Raw genomic sequence first — 12,700 nt, 5'->3', positions numbered from 1 at the left:
TCCATTCTGTTTCCCAGATTTTGGATCATCTTTACTATCATTACTCTGAATTCTTTTGCAGATAGGTTGCCTATTTCATCTTCATTTATTTGGTCTTGTAGGTCTTTACCTTGCTCCCTTCTCTGTAACGTACTTTTTGTCATTTCTTTTTTTTTTTTTTGATGGGTGGGGCTGTATTTTTGTCTTACTGGTTGTTTGGCCTGAGACATCCAGCACTGGAGTTTGCAGGCAGTTGGATAGAGCCAGGTCTTAGTGCTGAGATGAAGACCTCTGGGAGGCCTCACTCCAATTAATATTCCCTGGGGTCTGAGGTTCTCTGTTAGTCCAGTGGTTTGGACTCAGAGCTCCCACCACCGGAGCTTGGGCCTGACCTCCAATCTGGGAACCAAGATGCTGCAAGCTTCGTGGTGGGGTTAAGAAAGAAAGAAAGAAAGAAAGAAAGAAAGAAAGAAAGAAAGAAAGAAAGAGGCAGTACAATATCAAAGAATAAAAAACAAAATAAAACTTGAAAGATAAAAAATATATTAGGAAAAATAAAACTATAATTGAAACAACTACAACAAGGTAAAATAAAGCCACAACGACAAAAAAAAGGGAGCGGGGGGAACAAGCAAAAGGAGAGAACAATAACAAAGAATAAAATAATTAGAAAAATAAAAAATTTATTAGGAAAAATAAACATATAAAAGTATCAACAACAATGAATCAACAAGGTAAAACAGAATCCGAATCTAAAAGAGGAAAAAAGAAAAAAAAGAAAAGAAAAGCCTTGGCTATGGGGGCGGAGTTTAGGCGGGGGTGGAACTTAGGCAGGGGTGGGGTTTAGGGTGGGGCAGGACCTAGGTGGGGCATTGTTCAAGCGTGGGGCAGGACCTGTGCTTAGGACCTGCATGGAAGGGGAGTGGCAACACTTCAAAAGGAGGGCCTCTGGAGTGTGGGGTTCCGGAGTTTGGAGTTAGGGCCCTGGGTGAGGGTGTGTGGGTGGGGTTTAGGCCCAGCCATTGGAGGGGGTCTCCGATTGTAGAGGTAGGGCCCTGGGTGGGGGTGTAGGGGCGGGGCTTGGGCTCTGCGCAGCAGGAGGGAGGCTCCGGGACAGAGGATTAGGCATGGGAGCCCAACAGGCTTCCTGGTGCCTAAGTGGACAGGGAACGCACTGGCCAGCGTTCCCTTCCATTCCTTCGCACCCCTCCCCCACCATCTCCCCCAGGGTCTCCCCTGTCCCTGCTGGACCCCTAACCGTGGGTGGGTCCTGCTGGGTGTAGGAACTGCTGCCCTCCCCCAGCGGTGCCGGTCCTGGAGGTCCGGCCTTTACTTTTGCTCCCCCTTCCCTCCCTCCCACTCCCTCAGGACCTGCGTGGCTGGAGGGGGCCTAGGTGGGCAGAGGATCAGGCCCAGGATCTCAACAGGCTCCCGGGGGCCCAAGTGGGCAGGGGAAAACTGGCCACGCTCCCTTTTGATCCTCTGTCCTCCCAGTGGTCCCCCAATTTCCCCCTTTGGGCGTGGGATCCCTTCCCCTCCCCCAGCCACCCCTCAGGGGCGTCAGTCCCAACCCGCCTCCACTTCTCCTCCCCCTTCACTCCCCCCACACCCCACATCCTACCCGGTCACTGGGGGCTCCTCCTGTCCCCTTAGGTGTCCGTGGTCCCCCACTGGTGCCTGGTAGGTGCCCTAGTTGTGCAGAAACGCGAATTCCACGTCCTCCTAGTCCGCCATCTTGATACACCTTCGAGGTGGACATTTTTAATCACAGACAACTGAGGCAGAATGAGAAGGTGACGGGTGCACTTTTGTAGGTGATACTCATTTGCAGTTTCCAGCCTCAGACATAATCCTGTTCTATCTGCAATTTCGTATTTCTGCCAACTTCTATCACAGGAGAAGAAAGTAATTAGGAGCCCTCAGGTTCTGCTGTTTTCACATCTGTTCTATCCCCAGATAACTCTACTCACAGCTGGACGGTGGTAACTTAGGAAGGTAGAGCTGCTGCTTCAAGTAAATAGCAAAGGGCTTAATTGGATACTAGTGTCTCTCCAGGTTTTGGTGGGAGGGATAACTAAACCTAAAGACTTCGGTAGAATTATTGATATTTTTAAGCCAATGTAGAAAGTTGCTTTAAATTGAGTGAGGGAGATAGTTAATTAGAAATTTTTTTCCCACTTAATCTAAAAATCAGGCTAAGAAGCTGGAATTACTATGGCTTCAGGGGAAAGAAAAGCAAAAACTGTTTGAGGTCAGCACAATCTCAGTAACCAAGTTAGAAAAGTTATGCTATTTTTCCTTAGCCTCATCTTGTTCTCAGTAATTGCTTCCTTTCAACCATAAAGTTGTTTAGTGTAGGAGAGATATTCCAAGGCTTCTCTTTATATTCACTGCTGCAAGATCCCATTTTAGCATAATTACAGTCTTGGAGTTGCAGAGACAGGCTCACTCTATCTAGCTGTGCAGCTGGCTTTCTCAAATGACAATGGGATGCTCACCAGCTTAGTGACGGCCAAGGCCGTGAGCCAGGGGGAGGCCCTCATGCTGAAATTTTGCCCTTGCTTTGTCTGCATTTCCTCTGGGAAGATGGGGAAATGGTTTAGAATTTTAAAAAGCACTGTTTTTATTCTCTTAGGGCTTTTAAAGGGATGTGCTGAGCTTCAAATGCAGATTTCAGAATCCTAAATCAGAGATTATTCATCTTTACATCTCAGACTGATATTACAGAGCAGAAACAACAAAAAAGAAAGATAAATTTTGTAGTACTTTTCTCCTTGTCCTTCTTCTTATATTTCTCTTTTCTTTTTGAGAGAAGATTAAAGAAAGTCTAAATTTGCTTGCCTTCTTTACCTGCAAGATAATTCCATATTCAGCTTACTTATTTGCTACAGAAATTCTTTCCATGATTTGATAACCAATAACTATTCACACTCAACCCTCAGTTATCTACTTAGAGACTTCTGCTTATATATACTTTGATTTCCCTGCTTCTCAGTAAGACCAGGGCCCTTTCTGTCTCCTACCCAGCTTACCCAGATGTACTGTCCTCTGCCCCCAAGTTCTGTACATTCGTCCTTCACACGAATTCTTGCATCCATCCCCTTTCTATTTCACTTATCACAACCTTAGTTCAGGTCTTTACATCTCTTTCTCAATTATTACAGAAGCTTCCTAAATGGTCCATCTACTTCTAGCCTTTCTCTATCCAACTTTTAAAGGTTTCAAATCAACTTTCTTATAGCACCATTCAAAGAGGAATGAACAAAAAAGACTTATACACCATCCATGATGTGTCAAGTGCCAAAACTGACACTTGGAATACATAGGTGAAAGATACTCTCATGAGTGGACTTTCTGTTCTGATCAAATTGATGTCTTTTCTAGCTCAGAGACAGGCTCCATATATCAGTGGTTCTCAAATAGAAGGCATTTTTGATTGTCCCAATGGGGGTGGAGAAGGGAGTTACTGTCATCTAGTATTTAGAGGCCAGGGTTGCTGCTAAGCATCCTACAATGTAGAGGACAGCTCCCTCCAACAAAAATAGAACAGTACAAAGTGTCAGTGGTGCCAAGATGGAGAAAGTGCACATGTTAATAGTTAATTCATCAATTGCCCCCTCAGTTCAATGCCTCCCATCTCCAAGTAATCAAATCCTACTTATTCTCCAAAGCTTACTTCAACTCCACCTCGCCCAGTTCTCTCCCTGAATTCCTAAGGCACTTTTGGGCGGAAGCACTCCCTATGTGTGTATCATTTTCCTTTGGAGATAGTGCTCTGTGTCCCATGCACCCCGTCTTGTCAGGGTATTGCTGCTGCAAGTCAGTGGGTCCATATTCTACTTTATTGTCCACACTAGCAAGCACAGGGCCCCACATATATTACACAATCAGTAAATACTTATAACTCAAAAGTTGAATCCGTTAGCACAGAAATTGACAGCTGAAGTAGTCAGAAGAGAACTTGCTACAGATTTGAGATTAGGGCAATTAATCTGCAACTATCTCATTAAGAGAAAAGCCAAGGGAAATGGGAATATAAAGAAAGGGACAAGGACATCAGGATGTACTGCCTAGGATAAAATAGTTACAGTGTGCAATTAATCAGATTCTTTTATTGTGGTAAAATACATGTAACAAAATTTATCATTTTAACCATTATTAAGTGTGCAGTTCAGTGATATTAAATACATTCATATTGTTGTGCAACAATCCCCACCAACCATCTCCAGAACTCTTTTTTTTTTTTTTGGCCATACCATGCAGTTTGTGGGATCTTAGTTCCCTGACCAGGGATTGAACCCACATCCTCAGCAGTGAAAGTGCAGGGTCCTAACCACTGGACTGCCAGGGACTTCCCCAGAACTCTTTTTATTTTGCAAAACTGAAACTCTATAAAAAATAGAAACTCATTTAAAAAAATACCTCCCTTTTCTCCTTTCTTCCACTCCCTGGCAACCTAGGGAGTGGAAGAAAGGAGAAAAGGGAGGTATTTTCTGTCTCTATAAATTTGACTACTCTAGGTACCTCATATAAGAGGGATTATGCAAGATTTGTCCTTTTGTGACTGGCTTATTTCACTTAGCATAATATCTTCAAGGTTCATCCATGTCATAGAATGTGTCAGAATTTCTTTCCTTTTTAAGGCTGAATAATTTTCCATTGTATGTGTATACCACATTTTATTGATCCATTCATCCATCAGAGAACACTTGGGTTGCTTCCACCATTGGCTATTGGGAATAAAGCTGCTATGAACATAGGTGTATAAATATATGTTCAAGTCCCTGTTTTCATTTCTTTTGGATATATACCCAGAAATGGAATTGCTGGATCATGTGGTAATACTATTTTTAATTTTTTGAGGGATTGCCATACTGTTTTCCACAGCAACTCTACCATTTGACATTCCCAAAAGCAATGCACAAGGGTTCCAATTTCTCCACGTCCCTGACAGCACGTGTTCTTTTCTGTTTTTTTTTTTTTTTAATAACCATCTTAATGAGTGTGATCTTAATAACCATCTTAATAACCATCTTAATGAGTGGTATCTCATTGTGGTTTTGATTTGCACTTCCCTGATGACTAATGATGTTAAGCATTCTTGCATCTGCTTAAGCGGCCATTTGTATATTTTCTTGGAGATATGTCTATGCAAGTCCTTTTCCCATTTTTTTTAAAAATTTATTTATTTTATTTATTTATTTTTGGCTGCGTTGGGTCTTTGTTGCTGCATGCAGGCTTTCTCTAGTTGCAGTGAGCAGGGGCTACTCTTCGTTGCAGTGCGCGGGCTTCTCATTGCGGTGGCTTCTCTTGTTGCAGAGCACGGGCTCTAGGCTCGCGGGCTCTAGAGTGCAGGCTCAGTACTTGGGGCGCACGAGCTTAGTTGCTCCGTGGCATGTGGGATCTTCCCGGACCAGGTCTCGAACCCGTGTCCCCTGCATTAGCAGGCGAATTCTTAACAACTGCACCACCAGGGAAGCTCATTTTTCCCATTTTTTAATCAGGTTGTTTGTTTTGTTGTTGAGTTATAGGAGTTCTTTATATAATCTAGATATCAATCCCTTATCAGATATACAATTTGCAAATATTTTCTCCCATTCTGAGGGTTACCTTTTCACTCTATTGATAGTGTCTTTTGATGCACAAACATTTTTAATTTTGATGAAGTTCAATTTATCTATTTTTTTTCTTTTGTTGTCTGTGGTTTTAGTTTCACATGGCCAAATTCTACGTCATGAAGATTTTCCTCTGTTTTCTTCTAAGAGTTTTATAGTTTTAGCCCTTATGTTTAGGTCTTTGATCCGTTTTATGTCCATTTTTGTACATGGTATAAGGTAAAGGTTCAACTTCATTCTTTTGCATATGGTTATCTAGTTTTCCAACACCATTGATTGAAAAATCTGTCCTTTCCCCATTCAATGGTCTTGGCATCCTTGTTGAAATCATTTGACCATATATGAGAGAGTTTATTTCTGAGTTCCCTATTCTATTTCATTGGTTTATATGGCTGTTTTTATGCCAATACCACACTGTTTGTTTACTGGGATTTTGTACAAAGTTTTGAAATCAGGAAATGTGAGACCTCCTACTTTGCTTTTCTTTTTCAAGATTGTTTAGCTATTTGGGATCCCTTGAGATCCCACATGAAATTTTAGGATGAATTTTTCTATTTATGAAAATAATGTTGTTGGAATTTTGATAGAGATTGCATTGTATCTGGAGATCACTTTTGGTAGTATTGACATCTTAACAGTATTACACCTTCCAATCCATGTACACTGGATGGCTTTCCATTTACTTGTGTGTTCTGTAATTTCTTTCAACAACATTTTATAGTTTTCAGAGTACAAGTCAATCAGATTCTTTTTTAAAAGAAGTTATTTTTTCAAACAATGAGAACAGTAATGGAAATTTTAAAATGGAGTTATTCATCCCAAATCTCACTTCCCAAAAAATCACTTGGCCTCACTTTCTCCTGTCTCCTTCGAATCTTGTCTGCATGTATATATGATATCAACAAAATTGCAATCATTTCATGAATCCAGTTTTGAACCTTGGTTTATTTACTTATTATTATACCGTATTCATTTTCCATGTTGTCATATAATCAGTTTAACGGATTCTAAGGATGCTATACCAATAGTGAACTCTATCTGGGAAGGTGAAGGGCAGCCAGTGGCCTGATCTTTGGGTTAGGGGTAGGGATGGAAATACTATTTTTTTAACTTCCCAAAGTAGCAAAAACCCATACTTCCTTAGCAAAATGAAAGCAAGAGATTTAGAGATTGTTCTGGGGAAACTGCTTTACTGATTGAATGGGAATAGTCACAATTCAAGAAAATATATTGACTGACTTTACCAGTGCTGTCTGAATATTCTCTAACCCTAACTCTAAAATGTAGCATTTAACATTTGGAATTCATCTTGAAAGAAAAGCGTCCCAAAGCATCAAGAACATTTATTTGCTACACTTATTACAGTGGATGACTGAAATATTTATATCCATCTGTAACTTTCAGTTACTCAGTTTTCAATAGCTGTTCAGAAATTCTATGAAACTGGATAAAATGCAAATAGGTTTTTATATGAAGAGCCATTTTAGTAATATTTGATTTTATCACCTTTCTTGGAATGAAAAACTAAGCTGACAGTGTTAAGTGTTGAATTGGGAGGTATGAATTGGTAAAGACAGGTTTGGGAAGACTTACCGTGCCAAAGTTTATAATCAGAGTAGTGAACATGCCCCTACAGCAAAAGCAGCCTGTCTCCTAGAATTATCTCTCCTCAGATAGTTAGAAGGAGCCTGTACATACTTGACTGCGCCAATGAAAACCCACTGCTTACCTTTCTTTTACAAGATTTATGCCATTTTGTGGATGAATTTAAGGACAAGATATAAGCATGGATCTTGGATTCTTCCTTTCTCTGGCTGCCTGCCCCCTGCCCTCCCTTTTATTTTTCTTAATTTAGGGGCCATGTATTTCTAATCAGACTTACTAAAGATATTATGGACCAAAACTTCCATCAATTGTTTTTCTTCTTCTTCTTTATCATCATCATCATCATCATCATGAGATTTTTTTCTATATGAAATATTTTTTATTTTATATTATTTTATTTTTTTGATGGGTCATGTAGTTCTATTTTTAATTTTTTGAGGAAATTCCATAATGTTTTCCATAGTGGCTGCACCAATTTACATTCTCAACAACAGTGCACAAGTGTTCCCTTTTCTCCATAATCCTGACCAACACTTGTCATTTGTTGTCTTTTTTTATTATTATTAATTTTTATTGGAGTATAGTTGCTTCACAATGTTGTGTTGATTTCTGCTGTACAGCAAAGTGAATCAGCTACACATATACATATATCCCCTCTTTTTTGGGTTTCCTTCCCATTTAGGTCACCACAGAGCATTGAGTAGAGTTCCCTGTGCTATACAGTATGTTCTCACTAGTTATCTATTTTATACATAGTAGTGTACATATGTTAATCCCAGTCTCCCAGTTCATCCCACCTCCCCCTTCCCCAGCTGGTATCCACACATCTGTTCTCTACATCTGTGTCGCTATTTCTGCTTTGCAAATAAGTTCATCTGTCTCATTTTTCTAGATTCCACATATAAGCGATATTATACAATATTTATTTTTCTCTTTCTGACTTACTTCACGCTGTATCATCAGAGATTCTTATTCTAGTTTTAAAACTATCTATACTGTCTTAATAAGTCACATTTTTCTAGTATCACCACATTCTCCAGGTTCAAGAATTGAGACCTGGGTAAAGCAATCACAATGTTCCCTTTAACTAATTTCTAGTGTTTGTTTCCCACTCAGTTTAAAATGGAATATTTTTTTAAACTGGAATATATTTTGATGGTCTGGGATTAAAAACGTTTTTTAACTCCTAGAGACCAGCCCTGAAAGATCTGAGATTTTACTTAAGAGGTTAAAATAAATACCCCCACTGAATAGCTCCTGGAGAACTGGTTAGTTTAACTTTTTAGGCTGGCTGCCCAAGGTGGTCTGCTTCCATCTGTGGGGCACACACTTTATTGTAGAGTTCAGAAGGCATACACTTCATCCAGTCACTTTCAACATGCACGAGGGTAGTAGATAGCTCCATTAGGCAATGTCAGAGGCGATAAATGTGTCCAAATTACTAGCCAGAAATGCTTAGTAAGCGTCAGAAGATGGGTTCTGCTTTCCAAATTATTAAGCAGATTATTCAGAAATACTGAAACATTCGTTTTTCATTGCAGATTTTGTTGACCAGAAGCCAGGGACAGCTGTCTTCCTGTAATGCCCCATGGCGACGCCCACAGGAAATTTTCCCTTCAGTGTTCAACCCACTAAAAGGTGTGAAAGGATGTGCAGTCATTTATCATCCTTGACATCTAGGATTTGACTGAAAGGTTTTATGGAGAGAAACCCATGGATCCTGGAAGGTCAGTTGTCTACCTTTAGATGAATTTGTTTCAGTAATATCAATTTGTCTGCTTTTCTCTGCATAAAAATAATGAAATGGTCACAGTATGTATATGCATTGTCTGCATAAATGTATCATAGGCCGTCTGTATGCATCTTTCTGGGAAGCAGGCCTTGGATCTAAGTCATGATAAGTTTAAAATATGGCATTTTCCGTGGAGCAACTAAGCCCGTGCGCCACAACTACTGAGCCTGCGATCTAAAGCCCACGAGCCACAACTACAGAGCCCACGTGCCACAACTACTAAAGCTCATGCGCCTAGAGCCCGTGCTCCACAACAAGAGAAGCCACCACAATGAGAAGCCCGCACACCGCAGCAAAGAGTAGCCCCAACTCGCCACAACTAGAGAAAGCCCGCTCACAGCAACGAAGACCCAATGCAGCCAAAATAAATTAATTAATTGATTTTTAAAATAAAATAAAATAAAATATGGCATTTTGCTTTGATTCTACAAAAGGTAGAGTGGAGAAATCAACCATCTTTAAGGAACAGTTTTTGAAAATGAGGTCCTAGGACTGTCTGCATCAGAATGATCTGACTTTAACAATTTTATATTTCAGAGTTTCACCCCAGGTAGGGCCTGGGCACCCTGCTTTTTAGCAAACACCTAGGGGATTCTGATGCAGATGGCCCCATCATCTCTCATCTAACAAACACTACCCTGAGGAAACAGCAGAGGACTCCCTCAGAGGAACTGAGCTGAATTCTCCCCTTGGTGGAAGGACGGAATTGAGCATTTCCAATACTGAATTATTTTAGGCAGAACTAGTCATAAAAAGGACTTAAGGGCAGTTAGTAGCATTACTTTGACAGCTATCAACTTATTCATCTTTTCTCATTCTGGCATTTCTTCAATTTTTCTCCATGATGAAATGAACCCTTGTGGTCTAGCCATGGACCCTCAGTTATTCTCATTTACAGTTTTGTAACAGAGCAGAAAGCTATGCATCATCATAGGGGAATGAATCATTAGGGAATGATTCAGTTATCAAATGATTATCCTTTTATTAGTCACTAATAATGTAATGGTGTGACTAGAATTCTAGCTGGATTTTCCCTTCTGACCACTAGAATATTTTATTTTAATTTAATTTTATTTTTTAGTGCTTTTTTTTAGTGCTTTCCTTTTTTAAAAATAATTAATTAATTAATTAAATTTTTTTTTTTGGCTGCATTGTGTCTTCATTGCTGCACACAGGCTTTCTCTAGCTGTGGCAAGCAGGGGCTACTCTTCGTTGCGGTGCGTGGGCTTCTCATTGCAGTGGCTTCTCTTGTTGCGGAGCACAGGCTGTAGGCACACAGGCTTCAGTAGTTGTGGCACGCAGGCTCAGTAGTTGTGGCTCATGGGCTCTAGATTGCAGGCTCAGTAGTTGTGGCACACGGGTTAGTTGCTCCGCGGCATGTGGGATCTTGCCAGACTAGGGCTCGAACCTGTGTCCCTGCGTTGGCAGGCGGATTCTTAACCACTGCACCACCAGGGAAGGCCCTAGAATATTTTAAATAGAAAGCATACAATAAGAGGTATAGGAAAAATATAGGAGGTATAGGAACATTTTCTTTGAATGATTTGAAACCATTTCTTACGAAACTTGTATAAAGTAGGTAGAGTTCCTATTTAATGCTTTTCTTATTGCTTGGGAATTCCTCAATCTCCTCATCAATTCTTTTGATGAGAACACATAGCTGTCGTACTCCTCTGCTTGCCATCACCCAAGTGCCCCTCCTCTTCACTAAGGGGTCTCCAACTAAAACTGTCTCTTCCTTTCTCTACACCAGAATTTGTTCTACTGTCAAACTGTGCCTATTCACTTATTAATAACAATGCAGAAATTATAAATTAAATATTATCAAACAAATCCAGCAATACATCAAAAGAATAACTCACCAAGTCCAAGTGGGTTTCATTCCAGAGATGCAAGGGTAAGTCCATTTTAGGAACTCTATTAGCTTAATTCATTTTAATAGATCTTGTAAGAAAAGTCAGCTAATATTACCTACGCTGATGCTGGAAAAGCTCTTGAAAAAAATGTACATCTATTCTTCATAAAAACTCTCAATCCCTAACATGAGTGAGTAGATCTGTCTTAACCTGAAAGCCTTCATCATACTTAATGGGAAACCACCAGGATTATTTCCACCAGAGTCAGAAACAAACAAAGGATATTTATTTACTCACACTTCTCTTAAGAGGTGCTGTAGTAAATGGTAAATCTTGTGGACTTTGGTATTCAACTACCACTACCAAGGTTCAAATCCCAACCTTGCCACCTAGAACCTGTGTGACTGTGGGCAATTTACTTAATATTTCTCTGCTGAGTTTCCCTTTCTGTAAATGGGGATAATGATAATACTTAAAATCTTAAGGCTGCTTGCTATGAGGTATTAACAGCTTGATAGGAACAAAGTAATTGATAGGTGCATATAAGTGTTTGGTAAATATTAGCTACCATTGCAATTATTTAACGTTATTTCTGAGGCAGTAGACAAACCAAACAGAAAGAAGAAGGGATTTAGAGGTGTTAAAAGAAGAAATAAAATTATCTACATTTTAGTTACTATAATTGTAAAACTTGAAAATCCAAGAAAGAGTACTGAAAAACTACAACAAATAGTAAGAAAATTCTTTAAATAGCAGGGTATAAAATTCACATACAGAAATCAACAGAGCTCATGTGTTTGAAGAAAAAAATGAATGAAAAGAAAAGCAAAGCATGTTCCTGCATAGGAAGACTCAACATCATAAAGATGTTAATCCTCTTTTAATTAAGTTATAAGTTTGACACTGTCATTAATAAATACAAGGAATTTTTAAAAAACTGGATAAGTTGATTCTAACTTTCATAAGCAGAACAATCATGTGGGAAGTTACAGGGAATTTCTGGAAAATAAGAGTGTAAGTGGTAATTTATTTCACCAGATGTTAAACATTATATAGTCTCAATAATTTTTAGCACACACATAGACAGATTGACTGAATAGAATCTGAGCTCAGAAATGAACCTGAACTCATACAAGAATTTAGCATACAACAAAATTGGCATCTAGAATCAGTTGGGAAAAAAGGAACTATTCCCCACTTGCAAAAAAAATAGTGATGGGGTAACAGCCATATGGAAAAAATAGAGGCAGTTCCTGTCAAGAACGGTGATGAGTCTGAGATTTTACCCTGCTTGTAAGCTAACAAGTTCGCCTACTAGGTTTTCATAGGTGCTGTCAGAAGACATGAGACTCCTAGGCCAGAGACAAAAGATTTTCTTAGTCATGGACCAGCAAGAAGCATGAGCTTTACGATTGCATTAGTTCATCTTGCTCCCTAGGTAATGCAGAGTTTGGTCCAGATAGAAGCTGCATACACAGTGGGTTTGTGTCATGGTTGAGGAACTCTGAGCTTAGGAAATTCTCTATCTTATAAGGGGACTGCTAGCAAATCTGATCCAGAGGGAAACATTACCTTTATCACGCTGGACAAACAAATCTGCCTTTCGACGTGGAGGAAAACACTATTTCCATCTCCCAAGGCTGATTATTATACAAACATCCTTGAAAAGATAGTTCAGAACAAAAGCTGTCATAAGATGTACAGAAACATGAGAGATCCATGGAGAATCAACTTCCCACAGACCCTTACCTTTCCCTTATACCAAGATAAATTCCAAATGGATCAAAGAATTAAACGTTTACCAAAAAGTAAGCAATATAAGAATGATAAAAAGAGAGAAAATCCTCAGAATG

General features: G+C 39.6%; 1 protein-coding gene across 8 annotated transcripts in view; it reads left to right on the top strand.

The window, feature by feature from the left end:
• LOC309622501 (uncharacterized protein) overlaps positions 1 to 12,700 on the top strand; it is a 152,293-nt gene that overhangs the window by 124,420 nt on the left and 15,173 nt on the right. For all 8 annotated transcript variants that reach the window (XR_014240915.1, XR_014240916.1, XR_014240917.1 and 5 more), the window contains one exon: positions 8,741 to 8,926. Coding sequence is in view for 3 of the 8 variants with exons in the window: in XM_082378585.1 (XP_082234711.1) it covers positions 8,741 to 8,872 (132 nt within the window). In the remaining 5 variants the exon portion in view is untranslated. The remainder of the gene's footprint in view (positions 1 to 8,740; positions 8,927 to 12,700) is intronic.

Source organism: Balaenoptera borealis, assembly GCF_965194805.1.
Source record: "Balaenoptera borealis genome assembly, chromosome: 2".
NCBI lineage: Eukaryota > Metazoa > Chordata > Mammalia > Artiodactyla > Balaenopteridae > Balaenoptera > Balaenoptera borealis.
This window is presented reverse-complemented; position numbering and strand designations above follow the sequence as displayed.